At 42.6% G+C, this 27,569-nt stretch overlaps 1 protein-coding gene across 2 annotated transcripts in view; it reads left to right on the forward strand.

Moving 5' to 3' along the window:
* The window catches only part of Ten-a (Teneurin-a transmembrane protein), a 183,170-nt gene extending 157,986 nt beyond the window's left edge, over positions 1-25,184 (forward strand). Inside the window, exons 15-19 of one of the 2 annotated variants that reach the window (XM_086829327.1) lie at positions 4,090-4,257; positions 4,355-4,547; positions 5,268-6,655; positions 9,316-9,881; positions 18,040-25,184. In XM_086829327.1, the coding sequence (XP_086685453.1) occupies positions 4,090-4,257; positions 4,355-4,547; positions 5,268-6,655; positions 9,316-9,881; positions 18,040-21,986 (6,262 nt within the window). In that variant the 3' untranslated portion in view covers positions 21,987-25,184. Of the gene's footprint in view, positions 1-4,089; positions 4,258-4,354; positions 4,548-5,267; positions 6,656-9,315; positions 11,417-18,039 lie in introns of those variants that run through there. The other variant, XM_086829326.1, reaches the window with a different exon arrangement.
* Positions 25,185-27,569: the final 2,385 nt, after the last annotated feature.

Consider the following 27,569-nt stretch of genomic DNA (forward strand, 5'->3'; position numbering starts at 1 on the left):
CTTTTTCAGGGTGTGTGTGTGTTGGCCAATTTAAATAAACATTTCGCACCCGAGACTCTTGCCTGATTTTATTATGGCCAAACGCTGGAATACAAACAAAATCTGTGCAGCAGACAGACAAAACTCCAACTGTCTGATGATTATTTGTGTTTTGCACACACTGCCTTTGTTTATTTCAATTTTGCAAATATCCAGGTACACTTACACACACTATACACTCTACATATATGTATATATATATATATATATACATATATCTGGGCCAGAGATAAAAGGTTGCTCCAGGACACTGCATTACATTTTTACCTCACTGCGGCCCTAATTTCTCATTAGGCCAATGGCCTCTTTGCTCAACTTTTGAGCCAACATGGAGACTTTATAGCTGCAACAAAAATAGTAAATTCTTCCATGGCTTTTTATTAATATATATAAATATTATTTCCCTGTGAGCAATCACTTAAACAAGTTGCTTTAGCTAGCTAGAAGGTCCTGCCATCAAATCCTTAGTTTTAATTTGTGTATTCTTATTATGACAACTTTGTTGTTGTTATTTATCTTGCCCGCTGCTTCGCCATTGTTGTTGCCCCTTCTTTGAGGGATTTTAAAGTTGGTCCTGTGTGTGTGTGTGTCCTTGTTACTTTTTTATATTCCTGCTGGCCTCCTTATTGCTCCTGCGACTGCTCCTGGTTCTGGTGCTGGGTGTGTGTGTTAGCTCGCAATAATTCCTGTTTATGTTCACATTACTTTTGGCTTTTTACACTGCCAGTGGTCAGGAGTCTTTTGCTGTGATCATTTTCTTACTTTTCCAAGGAAAATATTATAGGTTTTTTGGTATATATTTTTCTATTTCTTAATATCAAAAAATAAAGGGTTCAATTATATTTATTTATATGTTTTTCTACAGCATGTTTAAGATTTGTTTGGAGTTATGCAACTTAGGAATCAATACTTATTTGAAACATTTTAAAATTGACTTCAAAATTAATTTAATTAAGTCAGCTAGATATTTCTGGCAAAATACATATAATTTATTATTAAAATAATTTTTTTTCAGTAATAATTCAACATATATTTGATACACAAAACCAGAATCATTATAAATATTTTAAAAATAAAGATTTTGAGTGGCTAAATATTCCTTTAAAAATTTCCAAATTTCTAGAAAACGTAGTTAGCTAGATATTTCTCTTAAACTATAATTTATTTTGGGTAAATTCTTTATTAATTTTTATTTCCTGTGTAATTTGAAGCATAGTTTATTTTGCAGGTATTTATTAGATTTATTTTCATGTGCGTTATGTCTTTTGCTGCTGATGCTGCCACTATGCCGCATTATGCGCCCCAATGAGCAACAGTGTGTTGTGTGTGTTGTGTGTGTTGCACCCCCACCCACCAGTTTTCCACCACCCAACCTCCCCCACCATTGCCATTTTCCACATATGTGTACCGTTGGCCTGTTACTTTTGGCCTCTTCTGCTGGTTCTCGGGCTTGTTGCAGGATTTTATGGTTTTGTATTTATAATGTTTATTTCAATTCTATGCTTTTATTAGCTACCACGCACAACAGCAGCAGCAGCACACATACTTCTAACTTACTTACATTCTTGCCATTTTCCATTTTTTTCATTTTCCATTTTCCATTTTCCCTTTCCCGGAGCGACTTTTCTCATTCTTGTTGCGCCATTTGTTGGTCCTGCTTAATTTTTTCCAACTGCTGCCCCGGCCTTTTCCCTCTGACATGCATTGTGTTGCTTGTTGTTGTCATAGTAATAAAGGTAATAAAAGTCATTATATTGTGCTGCAGGGGATTATTGTTGGCATTTTTTATTGCATAAGTATTATTCGAGCTTTGGCTCTGCTCCTACGCCCTTTCCCCCCTCCCTCTCTCTTACGGTGGAAAACGTATGTCTTCATGTGTGTGTGTTTTCGGGTTGTTGCCTCCGCTAAATGGTTGGTGGTTGGGAGGCACCACCACCACCCCCCAAAACCACCCCACACCCACCCGGGAGGAGCGCCAGCGGCTGACTATTCGCTCTGGTCATGCTCATAAAATTCAATTCAATTACAAATGAATGAATGCAGTGCCACAGCGGACTGTAGACAGGGACAGACGAGGTTGAGAAAGTAGGAAAGAAAGTAGGTTTCTTTAAGTTTCATTTTTCAACACTTAAATTAATAGAGATGAAGTATAGATACAATTTTTACATGCTCATTTTTCAGCTAAATCAAGGTTTTTCAATTATCATAGCTTAGCCAAAAATGCATTGATTTCGATTCCGAAACCATTTCTGTTTTAGTTTTTGTAGGGCTAACAAACCTGCATACTCATTTTTAAAATTTTAAAAATTCAATTTTTTTTTGTCAAGTTTTGACAATTTTATCGATATAAAAATTTAAAAAAATTGTTTTCTTTCCTGTATGCCTATAAAGATTCGCCTGTTTGTGCTGATCAAGAATATATATGGTTTATAGGGTCGGAAATTACTATTTAAGGAGTTACACGGTTCTGACTAAAATGTTAATACCATTTATTGGTTCAATATTTATCTATATTTTTATATGACAATATTAAAGCTTAAAAATCTCATAACTAAGTCAAAAATGCAGCAATTTAGAATCGGAAACCATTTCTGTTTTAGTTTTTGTAGGGCTTATAAATCTGCATACCAAATTTGAAAATTTAAAAATTAAAATTTTTTTCCCCAAATTTGGACAATTTTAACGATGTAAACCCTTATAAAATGTTGAAAAAATTTCGAAAAAAAAATTATTTTCTACCAGATATGGCCAGATCGATTCGGCTGTTGATGCTGATCAATAATATATATAGTTAATATGGTTGGAAATGATTCATTCTTAAGAATTTATAGAAAATTCAGAGTAAAATAACAACAAACCCAAAGAATAAGCTAATTTAGCCTTGAAAATTATACAAAACCAAATTTCAATCAAATCGAAACAAGTTCAAATATTCCCAACTATTATTTTGAGCGCAACTGTACTTGTGGACTTTATGTCTATGCATGCGATAAAGGCGACCACAACAATAACAACAGGCGACGTGTGGCTGCAGTGTGGCAAAACAGTAAAATTAAATTAGCAAAAATTGTAACAAATTTTTACACAATTCCCCCATATTCATATATATATATATATATCCCAGCTTTTTGCTTTATCTTTATTTTTTTTTAGGATATTTTTCCTAGTTTTTTCTCCGTGCTGCTCGTTGTGTGTTGTCGCTGTGACCACTTTATTTTTAATGAAATGCATGTCCTTGTTTATGGACATGTTTATGGGGGCAGCTTTGGTCGCTTTGTTTACGAGGCAATTCAATTGAATGTTTTGTCCCTTAATTCAGGGCAAATATCAGGGAGCAGGAAAACAGGCTGGGAAAACAATTTTCCAGCTAAAAAGCTATCTCTGTCGCACGCACACAAAACACAATTAAAAATCGCATTAATTAAATATATTTCAAAAGCAAAAGTTTTTCGCCATTTCTTGAGTTCTTGCTTCCTACGCAACTTGGCTTTGGCTGTAGCTTTTCCCAACCTCGCATTTTCCTCAGCTCTCGGCTTGTTTTGGCCTTTTGTTTTCCAACATCTTCGCCTTGGCAGCAGCGAAGTTTTGTGCAACTTTTCCGTAGCTGCAATGCGAATTTTCTCTTGTAATAATGGCAGTGGCGTCGTCGGCGGCCATCATTATATTTAATGCGGCTAACGCATGACTGGATGGGATGGGGTATAACGAAGGTCCTGGCGGAGGTCCTGGCCAGTGGGCTTGGCCTTAACTTATGCTCTCTGCCACTCTGCCTCGGCATCTAAAGTTTTTCAATTTCCCACAAACAATTGAGGTATTATCTGGGGCTCCACCTTGGAATTAGATTGTTGTTCAGAGGGAGAGCTAGCAGGACTTGTATCCTCCTCCTCCTCGTCGTCGTCGTCGTCCAATTCAATTCGCTTCAAGTTCATTAAAATATTAATTTGCATGTTTGGCCCCAGCAACTTTTGCACTAATTTCGTATTCCGTTTCATATTTCACCTCCCTCTAATTTTCCTCTCTTTTTTTTATTTTCCCATTTTCCCCTCTCAGGTTCGATGTCTTGGTGAATGGCGGCGGTGCGGTGACCTTGCAGTTCCAGCGAAGCCCCTTTAGGCCGCTGACGAGGACCGTTTTTGTGCCCTGGAACAGGATCGTGGTGCTGCCGCCAGTGCAGATGCAGCTGAGCGATGATGATGAGACCACCAGCAGGAATATTAAGTGAGTTTTTTAAACGGAAACTAATAGTAGATGCCTTGAAAATATATTATATATTTATTAAAAATCTTTTAATTCCTTTCTATTTTGTCTTACACAGAGTGGCTCCCTTGAATCCCGCCTTGACATTCCTCAACTCGATCCATTATCACACGGCGGATGAGGCCAACGATGCCAGCAAGGTGTGCATGGACCATGATCACGAGAAGCTGCGTCCCCAGCTGATCAGCACTTGGATGCCCAACGGTGTGGGTGCCATGCCCGGCAAGAGGGTCATCTTTGCCGAGACTCAGGTGAGTGGGGGAAAAGTGTGCAAGGACTCGCCCCTAATGCCATTCCTAATTAGCAGTCCTGGCAGCAGCTGCTGGACGCAGCGCAGTTTTAATTAATTTAAAGTTTGCCTTAATGACATTATAACTTTGCATCAAAGGAGCTGAAGGGGGGGAAAAGGGAGGAGGAGCAGCATCAGGAGCAGCAGGAGAAGGACATTAATTCTGAGAGAGAGGGAGAGCGAGAGAAATCTCTTTGGCTGGATTCGTAATGCGTTTAATTGCAGCACTCGAACCTGTCCAGCTGCGGTCACCGCCAGACACTCGGCTGTCGTCCTGCTCCTCCTCCAGCTTTCCCTTTTCCCATTAGTCCTGCTCCCCCCAGAAACCTTTTCCCCACCTGCAGTAAAAGTTTTCCCCTGCTGAATAGTCACATAAAGGGGCCATGGTAAAGTTTAACAAAGGTCACAAAAAAGCACAAAAAGAAGGGGTGTCAAAGGAAAAAATAAAGTAAAGTTGTAAATAATATACAGTGTAATCCAAGAAAGGCCAGAAAAATGTAGCAAATAAAGGGTATAATTAGGCGTTTTGTGGAAAAAGTTACAAGATCTTGAAGATTAAATATGAAGCTCTTGGAAAGTTGCAACAGAAACGCAGATTATAGAGAATATATGTTAGAAATATTTCATAGAGGCTCTTAACTGAAACTTTAGCTAATTTTTTGTTGCCTTCCTCTCCTCCCAGATTGTCCAAGAATCCATCCAGATACCTGGCTCGGATCTGCATCTCACCTATCAATCCTCGCAAGCCAGCGGCTACCTGAGCATCGTCCGAATGCGTCTCACAGCGGAAACCATACCGCCCACCCTCACCCATGTCCATGTGGGCGTGGAGATCGAGGGAGCACTCCATGTGAAGACCTACGAGGCGGATCCCAGTCTGGTGCACACATTCGCCTGGAACAAGCGCAATGTGTACCGCCAGAAGGTGTATGGTGTGACTGTGGCAAGGATCTCGGTGGGATATCAGCACAGCACTTGCCAGTCGCCGGTTTGGATCGCCCAAACGGCCAAGTTGCAGGGCTACGATGTGGACATATCCGATATTGGAGGCTGGGGCCTGGACATTCATCATCACTACAACTTCCACGAGGGCATCCTGCAGAAGGGTGACGGCAGCACGCTGCACATGAAGGAATATCCGCGGACGGTGAAGGTGGTGATGGGAACTGGTCTCCAGCGACCACTCACCTGTCCGGATTACTGCAATGGTGTGGCCAAGGATGCCAAGCTGCTGACCCCCATTGCATTGGCCACTGGCCCAGATGGCAGTCTCTATGTGGGAGACTTTAATTTGGTGCGAAGGATAACGCCCGATGGCAAGGTCTTCACCATTCTGCAGCTGAGTGCCACCCAGGTTTCGTATCAATACTATTTGGCTGTCTCCCCGGCCGATGGACACCTGTACATCTCCGATCCGGAAAGGCATCAGATTCTGCGACTGTTGCGTCTGGAGAAGGTCAAGGATCCGAGCATCAACAGTGACCCCGTGGTGGGCAGTGGCCAACGCTGCATTCCCGGTGACGAGGGCAACTGTGGCGATGGAGGACCCGCCCTGCTCGCCCGGTTATCTCATCCCAAGGGATTGGCCATCGCTGCGGACCGTACCATGTATATAGCCGATGGCACCAATATCCGAGCCGTGGATCCCAAGGGTGTGATACACACCTTAATCGGCCATCATGGACACCACAATCACTGGAGCCCGGCCCCGTGCAGTGGCACCTTGATGGCCAACCAGGCGCAGCTCCAGTGGCCCACTGGCTTGGCTCTCAGCCCCCTGGATGGTTCGCTGCACTTCATCGACGACCGTCTGGTCCTGCGACTCACCTCCGATATGAAGATCCGCGTGGTGGCCGGCACACCGCTGCACTGCAGCAACGGTGCTGGGCAGGACGGCAGGGTCAATAAGACCGGTGCGGATAATGTTCTCGGCACCGTCCTGGCCATGGCCTTCTCACCGTTCGGGGATCTCTACATAGCGGACAGCGATTCCAGGCGAATTAACTCGATTCGTGTGGTGGATACGGCCGGGAATATGAGATATTTTGCTGGCAAACAGGAGAGCTCGGGGTGAGTAGTTGTTTGAATATTACTATTATAGGTTTAACAAAGAGAACTCGGGACAACTAAGGGATCTATGGGAGCAAGGTCTTTCAAATTCGGAATGTTGAGTTATTCTGAAGTAAAGTTATACATTTCCAAACACACAATAATCCTTTGACCTGACTGGGAAATATCAATCAATAAAAAGGCGACCGTTTTCAGTGTCATTATGACACTTTTATACCCACATGTGGTGCCGGAACCAGAAACCAGAGTGATATTTGATCCGACTTTTGCCGACTTATCAAAGTGCACAGAAAATAAATAATTCGACATATGTGTGTGTATAGTTTGGAATAGCCGACGCAGACTATTGCATTCTTAGTTGTTTTATGCCCTCAAATATTGACTGGCTACTGGGTCAACATGGCAGGGAATTTGGTCAGGAGGCCGCTGGCCAAAAACCAGAACCAGAACCAGAACCAGAAAGGGGAGAAATGGGATGGAATGGGAGTTGAATGGGTAAAACGGACAGGATTGACTCCACTCGGACTTGTTTATGCGCATACTTGACCCAATTAAGTGAGCTCCGGGCTATTTGCATATTGCCGAACGATATCAGCCAATTTTTCAAAATGTCTACCAAAACGACACACGGGACACACACAGAAGCAGGGGGAGGATGGGGTAGGGTAGGGTAAAATACCAGGACAAGGCTATAGATGGAGTGGAGTGTAGTGGAGTGTGGGACATAAATAATAAAAATTCAGCAAGAGAAGCACAAAATTGCCAATGCACCAAAACGGCCATAAATGTCAGGCCAACTAGGCAATGGCGCCCCCAGAGGATCTCTCTCTCTATATATATATATATATATCCTTGTGCTCTGTGCTCCTGGAATGGAGCTATGTTAACTTTATTTGACTTTATTAACCCATTTTGAAGGCATCGAAAAACGGTGACCAGCAAATTAATTGGAATTCTCTCACATTGGGGAATTTCATTGTCTGATTTTTCATGGCCCCACCACAGTTTATACATATTATGTATATTGAGCTGTACATATGTACATCTATTTATGTATATATTCCTCACATATGTGAATACCACGTGTGCTTGGCCACCAGAGGCACTAAAGCCATTTGCATTTTGTGCATTGATTAAAGTGGGGCATTAAGCGGAAACGGAAATGGAAACAGAAACAGGCAAGAGAACTTTCATTTACAAACGAGAAGTTTTGGGAGCAACGAGAAGGATGTTTGGGATATACTATATGTTTTTGTAAACAATGAAATGAGAAAGTTTGTAAGACCTTAAGCTAAGAGAAGTATATAATAATAAATATATTAAAAAAACTAGATGAGAAGTAGAAAGGCAAGGAGAATATATATTGAGTGAGCTGTATTTTAGCAACTAAGGAAAAGGAAAATGTTAGCTAAAAATGAACTGCCAGTTAAAAAGGAGTTTCAGTGTTGCACAACTTAGAAGAAAGCAGCACTAGTGTTGCATAGAACTAAATAAAGCATTTAAAATGGGAATTGGGCATTAAAAACCTGTTTTCTTTAACTAACAACTTGACTAAAAAATATAAAAATAAATCCATTTAAAAGCTCAAACTCAGCCAGGACTAACTCCATATAAAACCCCATGTAAGACTCCACACTCATACACAAAAAATTATCATTTACCGTGAACATTTACGAGCCCCCCGGCTGCTGCTGCTTCTGCTTGTAGCTCGCAAATTTTCGGACTAAACCAATTAATTTGGTTCGCTGAGTGGCGCCAACAGAAACACACAAATACACAGAGAGAAAAAAAGATAGAGAAACAAGATGAGATGACCAGGAAACCCCTATAAACACACAAACTATGTTATGTTGTAGTTTGGGGCTAAAACGAGGAGCAGTTGATTTAAGCAAATAGAATTTGCAGAGAGTAGAAGGTGGGAGACCGACCATGTGACTGGCGTCAGGTGCTGGCCAAGGGGGGCTCAATGGGGTTAAGTCGCAGATAGAGGGGTTAAAGGTTGAGGTGGGCGTGGCCGGCAGACGTGGCAAAGTAATTAGCGGCCGTCGCGCCACAGACAGAAACTATAAATCAACTTTTCACTCTTTTTTTTCTCCGCCCCCACCTCAGTCTGTCCCTTCCTTATTTCTTTCCCTTCTTCTTTCATTTTGCACCCCCTTTAGCGTCTTTTGTGGAGCCATATCTCGCATTTTGCACAGTGTCGGGTCGGGTGTCAGAGGTGACGGCGGTGGTGGAAAGGGTTAAGAGAAAAAAAAGAGGAGTTAATGGCGGAAAAGGTGGTACAAGGGTGTCCGTGTCCGTATCCGTGTCTGTTGCGTGGGCGTGGCAGCGATAAGCGGCGCCCGGAGTTCGCTTTACTTTAGACTGTTTATCGAACAAACAATGTCATCATAAATATGCGTCTCGAGCAGAAAACCCAGTAAAGTCCTAGAAGGAGCACGGGTGCGGCCAGAGATAGCGAAGGCACTAAGGGAAGGGGGACTCCTTTTTGAGGGATATCAGTAACGAGCCTAGCAAAGCAGGAGCTGCAAGCTAAAGCTATTGGGTAACACCAGTTTTCTATCAATTTCAAAACTTGAAGAACTCTTGGCTAAAAGATTTCCCAAGTAAAACATATAAATAACCACTAATTTCCCTCTCTCTTTTTTGTCAATTTCCAGTTCCCAGACCTGCGAATGTGCCATTGGGGGCGGCAGCAATGGCAGCACTGCCTCTGCCGGCGTGGGCGTGGCCAGTGGCGGTGCCTATTCCACAACGGTTAATCCCACGCGGCCCAATGGCGGCACCACGCCCACCACACCAGCAGGCGGAAACGGAAGCGGAAACGGAAACGGAAATGGCAACGCTTCGTCGGCGGGCGCATCAAACGGCGCCGCCGGTGGTGGTGGTTCCAGTGGCTCCAATGGCGGCGCCTGCATCTGTGCCGGTGGCATTGCCCTCGGTGCCTCGGGTTCTGGCACAAGTTCGGGCAACGGTAACGGAGGCGGTGGCACCTTGGCCAGCATCGTGGGTGGCGGTGGTCTAATGTCCACGGGACCCACCACAACCACCACTGTGCTCCTGGGCGCCAAGACAACGGCGGCGGGCATCGGTGGCGGAGCGGCCACCTTGAACGATGATGGAACACTGAGCAATGCGGAGACACTGCTCTCCTCGAACGCCCGATTCCAGGCCATATCCGCCATTGCGGTGGCCCAGGATGGTGTTATCAATGTGGCAGATCAGGGTGAGTACAGAACATTATTCATTTATTTATTATAGAAAATACTATAGAGAGTATAAAAATCTTTAAAATGTCATGGGTTATAGGTTTGTTAAAGTTTTATTAAAAAGAAACTAGTTAAAACGAGAAAGGAAACTAACTTTCGGAAGACATAGCTTATATACTTTTAGCAGTTTGTAAGTGTGATAAAGGATTGTATTGGAAATCAAACATAATATTCGCCTTCTTTGAATCGATATTTTTATATGACAATTTGAGAAATCAAATTTTAAAAAGCCAAAAAAAAATATGGTTATTTTTATTTATTCCATATTCAATATTTTATATATCAAAGTTTACAAATTTCATAACTGAGCCAAACCTGCACTTATTTCAATTCGGGAAGCTGTTCTGTGCTAGTTTTTGAATAGTTAACAAAACTGCATACTGAGTTTTAAAATTAAAAGAATTTTAAAATTCGTCAAATTTTGCAACTTTAACAATATTAATATTTTGACATAAAATTTCGAACAAAAATTCAAAAAAATATTTTTTCACCAAACATAGCTAGATCGATTCGGCTGTAAATGCTGATCAAGAATATATATGATTTATAGGGTCGCAAATTGCTATTTCAAGCGTTACAAGCTTTTGACCAAAATTACAATACCGATATTTATAGATATTTTTGTATGACCATTTTTTTGAAATATCTAATTTTAAAAAATTCATAACTAAGCCAAAAATGCATTCATTTTAATTCGGAAATCTGTTCTGTGCTAGTTTTTATAGGGTTAATTAATCCGCATATTTAGATATAAAGTTTTACAGAATTTAAAATTTGTCAATTTTTGACCATTTAACAATATCAAATTTAAGCACAAAATTAAAAAAATAAATTTCTAAAAATTTTTTTCTTCCAAACATGGCTAAATCGATTCGGCTTTTTGTGCTGATCAAGAATATATATGATTTATAGGGTCGCAAATGACTCCTTCACTTAGTTTCAAGCTTCTGACTGAGATTATAATAACCTTCAGGGGTATAAAAATGTATGGAGATTAAATTAATTAAGAGTAAAAAAAAGTAATTAAGCTCAATTAGGCACGCCGCAGTTTGTATACTCTTGCAGATTGAAATTCGATCACTTGGAATTAATACAATATAATATATATATCTTTATTATAAAAAAACAATGAAGTAATGGCTGCTTTCATTTCATTCACTTTATTTTTCTTTATTTTTAACGATCGTTTGTATGGCAGCTATATGATAAAGTAGTCCGATTTTCATACACGCAAATCTAGTTAAATATAATCAAGCTCTATATTAAAATTGGTTAAAATCTGTTGAAAACTAGAAAAGTTATAATTTGTTTCCCTAAAATGTTCCGATCGTTCCTATGGCAGATATATATATGTATATATATAGTCCACCGATTCGCCATGCTCCGATTTATATACTAGTATAATTATATATAAGAATAACTCCATAGTTTCATTGAAATACCTTAAATTTGTTCCCAAACAAATCTCGCACATCTGTACTTATGATTCCCAAGTGGTTCTAACATCCCCGGAACGAAGTGACTGCTGCTGGCCACGTCTCAGACATGTGTTGTGTTACAAAAGTTGCAAGTCATTGTTTACAAGTGTTCAAAGTTAGTAACTGGTCATACATAATTACTTACTGGTCATAGATACTTCCTGATCATAATTAGTTACTTATTATATTTACTTACTGTTCATATTTACTTAGTGGTAATTGATACTCATTGATCATCGTTACTTACTGGTCATAGATACTTACTGTTCAGAGTTACTCACTGCTTGTAGTTAATAACTGGTCATAGCTAATCACTGATCATAGTTCTATAAATCGTCCGATTGTTTCTATGGCAACTATATATATGTGCATATATAGTCCGCCGATTCGCCATGCTCCGATTTATATACTAGTAAAATTATATAGAAGATTAACTCCATAGTTTCATTGAAATACCTTAAATTTGTTCCCAAACAAATCTTGCACATCTGTACTTATGATTCCCAACTGGTTCAAACATCCCCGGAACGAAGTGCCTGCTGCCGGCCACGTCTCAGGAATGTGTTGTGTTACAAAAGGTGCAAGTCATTGTTTATTAGTGTTCAAAGTTAGTTACTGATCATACATACATTCATACTGATCATAGGTACTTACTGCTCAGATATACTTACTGGTCATAGATACTTACTGATTATAGATACTCACTGCTCATAGTTAATTATTCTTAAAGGATTTTTATACAAAACATATATAGCTTTACATAAGAAATATATTCCCAAACCATTTGGTGGTCCTGCCAGTATCCTGACAACAACTGCCATTCGATACAGCAAATTTGTCATCATCTCCTGTTGTGTATTTATATATATTTATATATGTATATGTGTGTGGCAATTTGCTTTTGTAGTGAACACACACACTCAAGGCACAACAATCGCATGGAAAATGGAACATTTCCTTTGGCAAATTTTCTTCAACTCGCACTCGCACTTCTTACCCATTTTCCACATTTCGCATTGTTGCTCTGTGTTAACAAGCGGCGAAGGGAGCACAGAAATAAAATACGAAAATAAATAAATAAAATAGAAAATGTTAACTGCTGGTAGAAAAAATAAAGGAAGAAAGAAGGGAAAAATACGAAACCGGAAGTTAAATTTCGACATATTGCAAAACACAACCACAGCAAATACAATAATAATAATAATGACAACAACAGAAAAGGCAGCGGAAATACAGGAAAAGTTCGGTAAAGAAAACTTAAACAGAAATGTAGCTGGCAAAGATTATTATTAATATTAAGAAATATAATTTGAGAAGGTTTAAATATGGGAATGTGTTAGAAGTATTCATTTATATGGCACTTAATTAGGTTTCAAATATTTAATTTCTGCAACCCCAGAGAGTTTGTTAAACATTTCTCTTCATTTTTTAAAGTCTTAAATATAGTTTTTGATTTTCTGGAACTTATTCAACAATTTCTGTTTTCCATTTTCTTAGCTGAAAAGCTAAGCAAACACAAAGGCAGGGTTCACTTTACAGAGCCTTCACTGTGACAACAAAAGTTGAACAATGGAACAAGCTGTTGAAGGAACAAGCAATTGTTGTTGTAATTGGCCATTACGGGCGGGAAAACTCTCTGTTTGTGTGTGTGTGTGTGGGTATATGTGTGTGTCGGAAAAGTGGGGAGGGAGACAGCGGATGGGGAAAGAGGAGAGGAGTTGGAGGAGGTAGAGGAAAAGGAAAAGAGCGAAACCAATTTCCGTTACAATTCGAACGAGGACAAATTAGGAGCCACTCGCACACACACACACACACACACACACACCACTCCCCCTCACACACACACACACACCAGGTAGAAGTGCTGAAGAAACACAAAACAAAATGGCCGCCAATAAATTGTGTAAAAGCAAAAGCTCAAAAAAGCACGGAAGGTATAAATTTGAGTGCATTAGCAGAGCGTAATTTGATAAGACCAAAAACGTAATTAATAAATTTCCACAACGTGGCAGAGAGAGATAGCGAGAGAGAGAGTGAGAGAGAGAGTGAGTGAGCGAGGGGGATGGATGGACAAAGGGGTGGATTTTCGGTTTGGGATTTTTTTCCGAAAGGAGTGGAGGAAGGAGGAGGCGTTCATCGTCCTTTTTTGGATCATCAGAGAGGCCGCTGGCCGCCCACAGGCAGTTCGCAGCGCAGAAATTAATGAAAAGGACTCCAGGATATGGAGAGAGAGAGAGAGTGAGAGATGAAGCCGTGGAAAGCAAATCAATGGCCATAATTAATCAAGTTTTAGTCTGTGCGTCGCGGGGGTGGCACACGTGTGACTGATTGCCCAAAAACACTCGAAGAAATCTAAATATTTAATCAAAGAAATCATCAAGAATTTCCCTCATGGATTAAATCTTCAGTTTGATCTATTTCCCAGCTTCTAAAGTTCTTAAGAAACTGTACGATTTCTGGGAAATCTAATTTTCCATCTATTAAGTTCTCTGTTTCCTTTTTTCCCACAGTGTGAGTGTGAGTGTGAAAAGCGAAAAAGTGAAAATCAATCTTATTACCTACGCGGCATCCAGAATTGCCAGAACTTTTGCTCCGCCCCCTTCCCAAAAGGAAAAAACCCGGGAAAAAGGGAAAGGAAAATGGTATACCTCCCTCCCTCCCCCCTTTCAATACATTAATCACGGCTATAGGTGTGTGTGTGTGTGTGTGTGTGTGTGTGTGAGTAGACAAGACACATACAAATGCAAGAAGGCCAAAAGAAACAGAACAAAAAAAATAAAACGAAACGTAAATAAGCTTCATTAGCAGCTCGCCAACCTTAAGTGGCCTTCTCTCCATCCATTCCAGAGAGTGTGTGTGAAAAATTATTGCATTAATTGCTACGCGAGGAAAAAGAACAGAAGAAAAGCTAAAAATATCTACAAGAAAAGAATGAGGAAATTATCTAAAATTAGCTAATAAATTAAGAGTTGGAGAGTATACCAAGAAGGGATTTATAATTGAGAACCTATTCCAAGGATATTCCTGACAAATGGTTGTTATTACATTAAATATATTTAGTAAGAAATACTTATTAAATCCCCAAAACCATTTTAATCAACTCAAAACCCACTTTGTCTTTGTTTGAGCCTTTTTTTTATTTGATTTGATTTCAAATCCTTATATCATCACTTGGCATATATACATATAAGAAGGATCCAAGCAGGACCCCTTTCCGATTCCGATTCCGATTCCAAAGTCTCTCCATCGATATCAATTTCGCTAGCGATTTGGACATATGCCAGCTAGCCATGACGACGACACGACTGTTTAAAGCTCAAAGGACAATTGCAGGACAAGGATCCCACCAAGTGTGGGAAGGACGAGGTGCTCTCCTCCTTCTCCTCTCGCAGCAAACATTCGGCGACACAATGGCAACAACCCTTTGCACTGGGCACAAACAAGTTGTTCAGTTTATGGGGTCATTACCATTACATTACATTACAGCCACCCGCACACACACTCTTAGGAGGGGTGTGTGTGTGTGTAGAGTGTGTGTGCGGAGGCGGTGGCCAACCTCCAGCTGAGCGTCACACATTTATTGCATTGAAATTCGCTCAATCGCTGGCCTGGCGCCCTGCCAATTCGAATGCCAATGCCCCAGCTTCCAGTTTGAGAGAAACCCAAGGCCCCTCCTACACTAAGAGAAATATATCACAGAACTTGGTTCATAAATTTGCTATATTTTATGGGAATATTTCACATAGGGTATGGGAAATGAGTTAAAATTGATATTTAGCATTTACAAGTTGTTGCAAAATGGTTATTAAAGTGAGAGTCAACTAATAAACACCAGAAAGTGAATTGTAAAGAGTGAATACTAGAAAAATGAATACTTGGGGATGATAACAAGCAAATTAATGAAATTAATAAATTAAATTAAATATCAATGGAAATAAATACAAAAAAGTAATAACAAGGTTATAAAAATACCAAAATTAAGGCAAGAAAATTAATAATTAGAAGGTGAATTGTAGAAAATTAGTGTTTTGTTACTCATTTAAAGAGCGCATTAAAATTAGTACAAGAAAATGAATAGCAGAGAATGTTTCATTCTTTCATTATCATTATAATTATCATTATTAATAATAATACGGAGGAAGGAATAACTACAAAAACTATAAGGAAATGAATAGAAAGCCATTGCCTCTAAAGAAACACAAGAAGAATTAAATAATTAGGAATTGATTCCACCAAAATGAACCCAAATGAATAGCTTTTCTCTCTCAGTGCATCAGCGAAAAACCCGAAACCCAAATGCTCCTCTAAAATGAGACCATAATGGCTTACGCTCCAACTACCGAGGGTCCTGTTGTGTGTATGAGTGTGTGTGTGTGTGTGTGTGTGTGGGTTGACTAGAGAAAGGGGGAAAGGGAAAAGTGGGGATTTTTGGAGAATGGAAATTGCTGAGAATGGTGGCAGTGGTGGTTCTAGGGTGTAGGTCCTGATGTGGGCGGGCAATGTGTCTCCTGGTCTCGCGACGCGTATCCTTGCTGGGTCCTCGGTCCTCGGTCGCCGGGTAAATGAACTGTAACGCAATCAAATCAACACTGGCCGCACCGCAACCCAAATAAGGACTAAAGCCCGCCATGTATTTAATATTTTTCTTTTTATTGTGATATGTGCGAAAGAGAGAGAGAGAGAGAGAGGGAGAGAGGGAGGGAGCAGCCAGGACAACTGGCACACCCATGATTCGCAATCAGCGGTGAATTGTTGCATACAATAATTGTGTGAAATTGATGTTTATGATGGCCAGAAGAAGACCAAGACCGCCTCGCAGTGTGTGGCTGCCAAAGGATCATCATAAACAGAGGTTGTGGGAGGGCTGAATTATGGAATGAATGGAGACCTTTTGGGGCACTCGCAGAACCCCGAACTTGTGGGCGATAGTTTGCACTGGTTTTGCCTGGAAAATCTAAGAAGAATAGTTGTTAATTTAAGGAGTATATAATTATAATTATATATTTGTTTGGCTTTTTCTTCTATGAGAGGAGATACTTATGTCTAGGAATATCCTTTATTATATTTCTACCCTTGCAAGGGTATTATGTTTGCATTCAAAAGCTAATCATTATTATATCATTATTGATTTATTACTTCTCTAAATACATGTAGTTTTTTACTTATTTACCATTTTTCAAAAGAATTTCATAAGCAGAAAAAAATGTAGCTCTCTTTTTGGGGCACTCTGAGTGACCGCAAATTGTGTGCGGCATTTATGGCTGCTGTAACTGTGTAGTTGCAAGAGCAAATGATGTAAAGTTAATGTGTTACCCTAGTTTACACACTCACACACACCTCCCCCTCTCCGCTCCCCCCTCCGCCTTCGCCACTTAGTTTCTCACACAAAAACGTTGTCATCATCATCATCGCCTTTTGTTGCTGTCTGTTTGCAATGCAAAGCCTGAAGGGCTGTCCCGGGATGAGAGGTGTTGAAATAAAACTAAAGAGGGTAGTCCCAAGGAGACGGGAGGGAATGGGGAGGAGTCAAAGGCAGGGCAAATTTATGCAAATCCAAAGCGATTTTCAACACTAACTAAAATGAAACGAGCAAGGGAGAGAGCCACCACCAGAAGAAGCAAATTGCACAAAAATACTTAAGACACTCGAAGGAGCGTACATACACACATAGAGCAGACCAACGTCATTTGTATTTGTGCATTTGCAGTGATTCAAAACTTGAAGCGTTTTATTATCGTGGTGTTGCAAGGAGCTGTGCAGGGGGGAAATGCAGAGCACACCCCCTCTCGAAGGAGGTACTAAAAACAAACAGCTGCAGGAACTTGGCGTTTAGCTTAAGCAAATGATCAACAAACCGAAAAAGAAGAGCTGACTATATATACATTCAAATATACATATATATATGATGGCAAAAGTTGTTGTTCTTGTTGTTGCGAGGAAGTGCGAATAAATTTGATGACCAGTTAAAAGGAATTGTCCAAGGAGTGCGCCCGGAATGAATAAATGAGTCAATTATCCTTCCAAGGACAACGAGTGTCCATCTTTACGGACTTCTTTACGGCTTTAAGGGGGAAATGATGGCGATCAGCGAAGGGGGGAGTAGGATAGGAAAGAAAGGTAATCAAATGCACCGAAAAAACGAAAGCTTTTCCAGCGGCCACCCATTAAGCATTAAGCATTAAGCAGTAAATAAAGTTGATAAGCTTCTCCCTGTGAGTTCTTCTGTACTATGTGTTACTAAGGGTGTAAAAAACTTAGCTCCCAGTGTTGTTTACAGTCCAAAGGATATTAAAAATGTTACAAGATGCTTTCTGGACAGCAGCTTGATACCTTTTTCTTTTTGCTCAATTCATTTGTAAGACAAAGAATTAAACACTAGAAAATGAATACTAAGAAAAGAACATAGGTATACATTAAATGAATATGAATTATTATGAAGAAGAAAGATTGAATATATCAGATATCAGACCAAATAGATAATAGATTTAAGAACAAAGCTCTAAAATGAGTTAAAGAAAATGAATTCCACTCTCCACTTTTGGATACATTTATCCACAAATATATTATAATTACAAATTTAAGCTGTCTTCCAAATAACTTAAATAATAATTCCCCATTTCCATTACTTTCTTTCCAGGATCCTTGCATGTTCTGGCCTTGGAGCATTATTTACCCTCACATGACGAGAACGGCGAATTCCACATACCCTTCCCGCCTTCCAGCGAGATCTACGTCTTCAATAGGTACGGTCAGCATGTGGCCACCAAGGACTTGACTTCGGGCAAGACCCGCTACAGTTTCCTGTACTCGAAGAACACCAGCTTTGGCCGCCTGTCCACGGTGACGGATGCCTCCGGGAATAAGATCCAGTTCCTGCGCGACTACAGCAATGTGGTGAGTTCCATTGAGAATACGCAGGACCACAAGTCGGAGATCCAGATCAATGGCATCGGCATCATGACCAAGCTGAGCGAGAAGGGTCGCCAGGAGATCGAGCTGGACTACGATAGCAACACGGGTCTGCTCAATTCTCGCTCCTCGGGTGGCGAGACGTACATCTATCAGTACGATGAGTTTGGCCGTGTCACCGGAATGATCCTGCCCAGTGGGGAGATTGTGAGGATCACCTCCCAGCTGGCGGATAGCCAGGGACTGACTGTGTACGTGCATGCCTCCGTGGAGTCACTGTTCTCGCGGGAACGCATCTCGGGCGAAGCCAACGAGCTGCTGGTCCTTGGCGGCGTTAGATCCACCTTCCTGAAGCGTGGACAGGCCCATGCGGATGCGGAACTCAAGGCAAACAACACCCTGGTTATCCATGGAGACAATGGTGTCGTGGTGGAGGCCTCTGCCGTGGCCCGACATCCGCTCCTGGAGGCCGCTCTGCCCGTGGAGGCCGAGATGCTGGCCATGTGGTCACACCAGAGCGTCACCATGGGCGAGGGGCTGACCAACTCGATGTATTCGGTGTACAGCCTGGTGGGAGATGTGCGCAATCCGCAGCAGACGCTGAACCGCGAGATCTGGGTGAACCAGTCGCGGGTGATCGGCGTGGAGTTCGATCAGTTCACCAATCGGGAGACCTTCTACGATGCCCGTCGCACTCCCATCCTGATTGTGGCCTACGATCAGTCGGGTCTGCCCAAGTCCTACTATCCGACGAACGGATACCCCGTGAACATCACCTATGACCGCTTCAACCGCGTCGAAGGCTGGGCCTGGGGTCCAGCGGAGCTCAAGTACAGCTACGACAGGCATGGATTGCTCTCGGAGATTACCTCGCAGCAGGACGGGATCGTGTCCTTTGTGTACAATGACTGGAATCTCGTCTCGGAGATTGGCTTGGCCAGCCAGCGGAAGTTTGTGCTGCAGTACGACGATGCCGGCGGACTGAGGCATGTGGTCCTGCCCTCCGGCACACGGCACAGCTTTAGCATGCAGACCTCGATCGGGTTCATCCGATGCACATACACGCCGCCGGGCAGCACCAGGGCCTACCTGCAGCACTACAGCCATGCGGGTGCCCTGCTCCAGACCATCCTGCCGGGCGACGGAGCCCGGATCGTGTATCGCTACAATGCCGCCGGCCAGCTGACGGAAGTGGTGCATGGCGATGGAAGGAGCGAGTTCCAGTACAACGAGGCCACCGGAATGCCCAGCACAGTGTCGCACACGGAGCGGGAGCTGGAGTACCGCTGGGACTTTGAGTATGCCGCCGGTCTGCTGGCCGAGGAGCGGATCGACTATGTGGCCAAGACGGGGCTGAGCAATGCCAAGTTTAGCTACGAGTACGACTCGCAGCTGCGAGTGGTGACCCTCCAAGGCAGGATTGGTGGCCAGAGTCTGCCCTCGCAGGCCTTTGCCTATGATCCGCGAACGGGAAGACCGAGCCTCATTGGCCAGTTCCGGTACTCGCAGCTGGCCCAGAACCAGACGCAGCTGCATGACGGCACCGCTAGCTTCACACGGACCGTGGACGGTCGATTCCAGACGCAGCGCATGGCCCTGGCCATTCACCGACTGGAGGTGTTCCGCATGGAGTTCTCCTATGGCGTGCATGGCAGGATATCGCAGACGAGGACCTACACTCGCAACATGGCTGTCAATAGCTACACGAATGTGAAGAACTACACCTGGGACTGTGATGGGCAGCTGGTGGGCGTGGAGGCGCAGGAGCCGTGGGGATTCCGGTACGATGACAATGGCAACCTGCTCTCGCTAACCTACCGGGGCAACACCATACCCATGGAGTACAATGCCCAGGACAGGATCGTCAAGTTCGGTGAGGGGCAGTACAAGTACGATGCCCGCGGCTTGGTGGCTCAGAATGCGCGCGAGGAGCGCTTCCACTACAACACCCAGGGACTGCTGGTGCGTGCCTCCAAGCGGGGTCGCTTCGATGTCCGCTACTACTATGATCATCTCAAGCGGCTGACCACGCGCAAGGATAATTTCGGTAATGTCACCCAGTTCTTCTACACGAACCAGCAGCGTCCCTACGAGGTCAGCCAGATCTATTCGCCGCGCGACGGTAAGCTCATGTCGCTGACCTACGACGATGTGGGTCACCTCATCTACGCCCAGGTGTACCGGCACAAGTACTACGTGGCCACGGATCAGAGTGGCACCCCGCTGATGCTCTTCAATCAGTATGGCGAGGGAATACGCGAGATTATGCGCTCCCCCTTCGGTCACATTGTCTACGACTCGAATCCGTATCTGTATCTGCCCATTGATTTCTGCGGCGGCATCCTAGATCAGGTCACCACGCTGGTCCACATGGGAGATGGAAGGGTGTACGATCCCCTGATTGGCCAGTGGATGTCCCCCGACTGGCAGAGAGTTGCGGAGAGAATCATAACTCCGACACGCCTTCATCTGTATCGCTTCAATGGCAATGATCCCATCAATGTGGGTCACGAGCGTCACTATCCGCAGGACTTTGCCGCCTGGATGAAGACCCTGGGCTATAATGTGGGCAATCTGGTGCCGCAACTCTCGCGGGATCTGTGGCAGCCACCGGCACTGTGGGGACGTCCGCCCACCAATCCGGTGGCTCTTAATCTGCGACGGCCTTTCGACAATATACCCACGATGGCCGTGGAGAGTGGCTTCCTGGCGCATCTCAATGTCCGAAGGATGTCGGACTTTGAGCAACTCTCGGCGCCACCTCGCTCGGCCCTCAAGTGCGACGTGATGGATCCATCGCCGCGCTCCATAGGATCGGATACGGAACCGCCCTTTGGCAAGGGCATTGTTGTCTCACGAACGGCCGACGGACAGGCCATTGTGTCCAGTGTACCGGCTGCGAATGCCATCTACAGGGATGTCTATACGAGTGTGTTCAATCGCTCCAAGCTGCTGCCCTTCACCTTTGTGGTGCACAATGCGCAGCAGGATTCGTTCTTCTTTGTGAAGGAGGACGCCTGGCGGGCCACCGAGGATAGGCAGCAGTTGAAGCGGCTGCAGGGACAGGTGAATACCACCTTCCATGAGATCACCAGGGAGGCAACGGTGGGCACACCGGCCTCTGCCTCATCCTCCTCATCGAGTGGCAGCTCCTCGTCATCCTCGTCCTCGTCCTCCTCCTCCTCCTCCTCCTCCTCGTCGTCGTCGTCGTCATCCTCCTCGTCGTCGAATACGGGCAACTACCTGGACGTGAAGATCCATGGGGCGCATGCGATCATCAATTTGCGCTATGGCACCACCGTGGCCAAGGAGCAGCAGCGTCTGATGCACCACGCGAAGCTGACGGCGGTGCGGAAGGCGTGGCACCGCGAAAAGGAGGCCTTGCGCAGCGGCCTCACCACGGCGCTGGAGTGGAGCCAGCAGGAGAGCGAGGAGATTGTGAAGCAGAGCTATGCCAACAACTACGAGGGTGAGTACATCCACGATGTGGCCCTGTATCCGGAGCTGGCGGAGGATCCCTACAACATTAAGTTTGTGAAGAAGAAGGGCGCCACCGGCGGTGCGGCGGGTGTGCCCAATTCGCGACGGCGTCGCCGTCGATCCGTCGAAGAGGAGTCCGCGGCACCGGAAGCAGCAGAGCCAGCGGAAACGGAAACGGAAACCGCCGACTGTTAGCTCACGAAACTGCAGTAAACCCGAGGTAATATTATATTAATAAACTAAACAAAGAAAGGCAAAAAGCTAGGAAGAGTCCCGAGAACCCAAGAGAAAGAGAAAGAGAAAGCGTAGCCGGGAGACATAATTATTTATACATATAGTACATATAGTACATCAAATCTATGTTATCGAACCAGTTTTTTGATGTCACCGTACATTACATATATATATATATACACGTATACATAACATATTTTTTTTTATTGTTAGCCACTATATATATATACGACATATATATATATATATATATATAGAGAAAAGGAAGAGAAAGGCAAGAGAGCAAGCCACATGCCAACATAATCCCATGTAGCTGCATGTGCGTCATAAGTGTATATGTGTGTGTGTGTGTGACAGAATATATAGTAAATACATAAAGGATAAAGGATAATGGATAAAGATAGCATAGTGTAGTAGTCATATATGAAGCATAAAGCGTACCATTTACACACAGACTCACCACAATAATGGAGAAGAATTGTAGGAGAGAATCCTGGGGGAAGAATTGTAGAGAAGAATGCAGGAGGAATGCAGAAGAAAGGCTTTTCTTTTTTCGTGGTACTCGAGCTTTTTGAGACTGGCATAGTTTTAAACATAAAAAAACACAACACAACAACACTGGACACAGGACGACGGACAATGGACGAAGGACGAAGGACAAAGGACCCTTGAAGCGCTGATCCCGCAGAGAAGCCGCTGTTAGTTCCAGGATGGCAGGCAAATAATGTACATAAAATCGAGGAGGGAGGAGAATGCAGGCGCGAGAGAGAGAGGCGGAAGCGGAAATGGATTCCCAAAAGGACAGCCTAGACCAAAACAGCCAACCCTCACACACTCACACTCACACATACACAGAACACAGAATGCAGGACTAAAACTACACTGGACAACCGGATATCCGAGCTATTCTGGATACTCTGTGGTTGCGGGAGATTTTTTGCTTAGCGAAAGCTTTCTCTCAGTTTTGCTTTGCTTAAACAAAAAAGAAAATTCATAAGAAAACTCAACAAGAAACAAAAACAGAAAACATAAACGTAATTATAAAGATGAAACAGTTAGCGGTTAGGGAGTAAAGTGTTTTTTTTTTTCTATCATAATAATTATAAATATATATATATATATAAATGGATATACATTAATTATAGGGACACAACTCACACACACACACATATTGAGAATAGAAAGAGAAACCTATAGCTGTAAAGTCCTGATAGATAAGTTTAGGTTTTCGTCCTTACTTAATTAATTAATTTATTCATTATTATTGTTCGTGTGCCGAGGCAAGGGCAACACACACAATCCCAAAAATAAGTAAAAATCTAAAAAAAAAAAAAGAATGAGAAGAGGAATGATCGAATTAATTTTAATGATACATATTAATGAATACTATTACTGTATGGAATGTGAAATGTTTTGTTATTATTTGTAAGTCAGCTTCTTTCGAATCCAGCTCAATGCGGCCCACAATAAACTCACAACCCAATTAAAAAATGAAACGAATCGAACTAAATAAAGCTTAAAAAACAGTATTAAAAACAAGAACACGTAACAGAAATTAAAACGACGACGATGATGATGATGATTTCAGCCTGGAACTCGAGGGAACTCTCACAGCCATCGAGATCGTTGAGCTCAAGTCCAATTTCCGTCCGACAGACAGACAGACAGACCTTGATTGAGATTGAGATTCAGAGTGAGTCAGAGTGTTCCAGATTGATTCCTCAATTAGATGCCAATTAATATCGAATTTGAGTCACACACACACGCGAGTACGTAGTAGTATCCTTTTTCCCCCCGAATTTCGTCGCTTCGCTTGAGAGTCCGAGTTTCACATTTGTTTTCCATGAATTGGTGCTTATCGAATTTATTGCCACAACTATATGTATGTGTAGCTGCTATATATAGTTGAGTACGATGGATATGATCGTTTCCCCTTGCCTCCCCCCTTAGGAGTAAGCGATTGCTAGAGAAACCCGTAGAAAATGAAAAAAGGAAAACAAAAGATTGCTGAATTAGTTGCGAACGAGCAAGAAAACGAAATTTTATAAAAATTACCAACTCGAAACGAACCCCGACCACAAAACGAGGCCAAAACGATCGATCAGTTGGGCTAAAAGAGAACGGAGAAAGGATGAAAGTAGCGAACGAAGAGAGAGTAGATGAGGAGAGAGCAGTTCAGAGGAGAGAGCCAGCCAAGTAGAACGCAGCTTAGAGCAGAATGAGTGTCCGTGTGAGTGTCCCGCCCGAAGGGGGAGAGCGTGTCCGAATCGATGTCCGCCCAAGGGAGACAGTGTCCGCCCAAGGGAGACAGTGTCCGCCCATGGGAGACAATATCCGCCTATGCAAGTGCCAGTGTCCGCTCAAGGGAGACATTTTATGCTCCAAGGAAGACAATATTCGCCTAAGCAGGTGTGATAGTGTCCGCCCAAGGGAGACGGTGTCCACTCAAGAGAGACAGGTTCCCCGTTCCCAGGGAGACAGTGTCCGCCCAAGGGAGACGGTGTCCGCTCCAGAGAGACAGTATTCTCCCCGAGGGATATAGTGTCCGCCCAAGGGAGACAGTGTCCGCCTAAGCAAGAGTGTCAGTGTCCGTGTGCGTGCGATAGCGTTATATCAAAAAAAAATGAAATAATGAGAGGAGAGAAAAAGTAGTAGTCGCTGGCGTATCTGTGTATATACATTAAGGCTAATCAAGGTAAACTAGTGTTATATCGTATATGGCACCGTGCATCGTAATCCCTAGATATACATGCATATATCTAAATAAATATATTAACATATACGAGTATATATATATATAAAACCTAGAGGCACACACATACACTGGGGAGTGTGGGCAATTTTTTTTGGCTTTTTTTTCCTCCATCGTTGTCGCGCCTAACTAGATGTAAAATAAACGAGACAAACTAACGGATATGATATATAGCATATATATATATAGAGTATATATGTAATATGTATAGGAGTATATGTGTTAGATGTACGTGTGCGGGGGTACCACTGTACTAGCCGCTCGAATTTCTCCCATCTGGTTATTGATTCGTTTCCATTTCCGTTTCGTTGATTGGCAAACCAAAAAACAATTCGAAAAAGAGCAGGAGTCAGTTACCTATTAGAATTTGGCAAGCATTAAATAAAAAACAAAAATAACTAAAAAAACGAATAAATCGAGAAAACGAGAGAACAAGAAAGTATGAAAAAACGAAAAATGAAATTGCTTCAAAAGCAAACAAAAAAAAGATACAAAAAATGGCACACACACTAAAATTAATATTATGGAAAAAAACAACGGCTTGAAAACGGAGAAAAACCGAACCGCAGACGCAGCAACAAATATTTATATGTACATAACTGGATAAAAAAAAAAACACAACAACCAAGTATTTTAGTATATTTATGTTAGAGCTACACGAAACGAACTTCAACTTAAGCCGAGGCGAAGGGGAGTAACATACACCTAAACCTAAACCTAAACTAAACTTAAAACTAAAGCTAATGTCGGGCTGGAACGGAGGCAGAGGAAATACTTAGCAAATAAAGAAACAGGGAAACAATTGAGATAAATTAACATTTAAACGTTTTGCACACCACAAACAAAATAAACAAGCTACACGAACGGGAACACAGATACAGCCACAAATACAGATACAGATACAGATACAGATACAGATACAGATACAGATACAGATACAGATACAGATACAGGATACAGGATACAGATACAAATACATAGACAGATACAGATACAGATACAGCTACTGGGGAAGATACACCTACAGATACAGGACCTTTACTAATACACTGACAGGACAGGACACTGACAACGCGCAAAGCAAACAACAAAATTTAGCAACAACAAGAATTTATGAGATATAATAAACAAATAAACAAAATATAATAATATAAACGAACAACAACCAAGAGGCAGCAGCACAGGCAAGTTGAAATTAAATTAAAAATAAAAACAAATGGCAAAGACAAGAAACAAAAACAGAAACAGATGAAAAAAAGCAAAGAACAAATTATATTTATTAGACAAAATAGCAGAGACAGGGCGGAGAATGGAGGAGAGCGCGGCAACCTTAAGGATCTGTAGTATATCGAACTATGTAATTCACAAATAGTAAATAAAATAAACCGAGGCCAGACCGGGCGAGCAAACCTAAGGAATATTGTAGGGCAAATTCAAACTAAAAAAACTATAAAATATAGCGCGGAAAAGGAACCCCCGTCTACCAGACACCTCCCCCTTCACCCCCTTTTTTTGTCAGTGTAAGCTTAGTGGAGAATCCGAATGGAAGTGCTAACGATAAACGATTAACGATAACCGCCATCTCCATGCCCCCATTCCCAGTCCTTCCCCCCTAGGCATATGCATATATAGTATATATATATCTAAACGGTAAATGAACAATTATATATGGCATTATATTACCACACACAGCAGAACAGTAAAAGAAAATGACATCAAATAAAAGGATAATTACGATAATTATTGCAATAATGATAATGATATACCGTATATGTAATGATTTTCAGCGCGAAAACGAGAATATTTTAAGCGTATTAAGTTGAACTATATATTATATATGAAAACACATACATATATATATGTATATATATATATATGATTATATATATCTATATATACATATATAAATGGAGAAAACAAAGTGCGACAAGCGATAAAAATAAACCAAAACAAAAGAAAAGAAAAAAAAACACACGCAACACAACTTCTGAGGATATCAAGGGTCTAAGAATAAATAAAAACTAATGAATTAATTAAAAATAAATAAATGAATATGAAAACTAAATGTGAAGCCATAACCGTGTGTTTTTATTAAAGGTCTTGCATAGGTTGAGTATTTGTTAAGATTATTTCCAGCTTATAGAGCGCTCTCTCTGTAATCGAGGAATCGCCGGAGTGCAGCGGGTAAGCCTACAACCGCAATCTTCTCCTTTGCAGGCCGCCCAAGGAAGTTAAGCCCCCGAAATGCATACATAATAATCATCGAGGCTGCCGTTGCTGTTGCAGTTGTTGGTGTTGCTGTCTTGGCCAGAGCGTTGACACACATGCATGCCAAATGAGTTTCGGGGCCCGGGCCCGGCATTTGCCAAAAGATTTGGCCAAAGGAGGAGCCCAGCTGCACTAGATTTGAGTGAAATGTTGCTACTTCTGGGTGGCTTCCCCGGGCCCAGTAACTGCTGCTGGCACGGCTCCTGCTCCTGCTCCTGCTCCTGCGCCAGCTCCTCCATCTTCATCTCCATTTCCATCTCACATCTCGCATCTCCATCTGCAGCTGCAGCTGCAGTTAAATATTCAAATTTATACAAAGCATCTTCAGGTGCTCGTTGAGCAGTTGTGTGTTGCCTGTTTGCCAACTACAAACTATGTGTCAACAGCGGCTCAGGCCGAGACAGATGAAGAAAGCCCCAGCCCCTGCCGCATTCACCCCTCAGGCTGCTGCTGCCGCTGCTGCTGCTGCTGCATTATTTATCCCCAAAAGGTGAGCAGGTGAGCCCCACACCACCCTGCACCAC

This window comes from Drosophila serrata, unplaced genomic scaffold, assembly GCF_035046125.1.
Source record: "Drosophila serrata isolate PLE 108 unplaced genomic scaffold, ASM3504612v1 contig_190, whole genome shotgun sequence".
In the NCBI taxonomy this organism is placed as follows: domain Eukaryota; kingdom Metazoa; phylum Arthropoda; class Insecta; order Diptera; family Drosophilidae; genus Drosophila; species Drosophila serrata.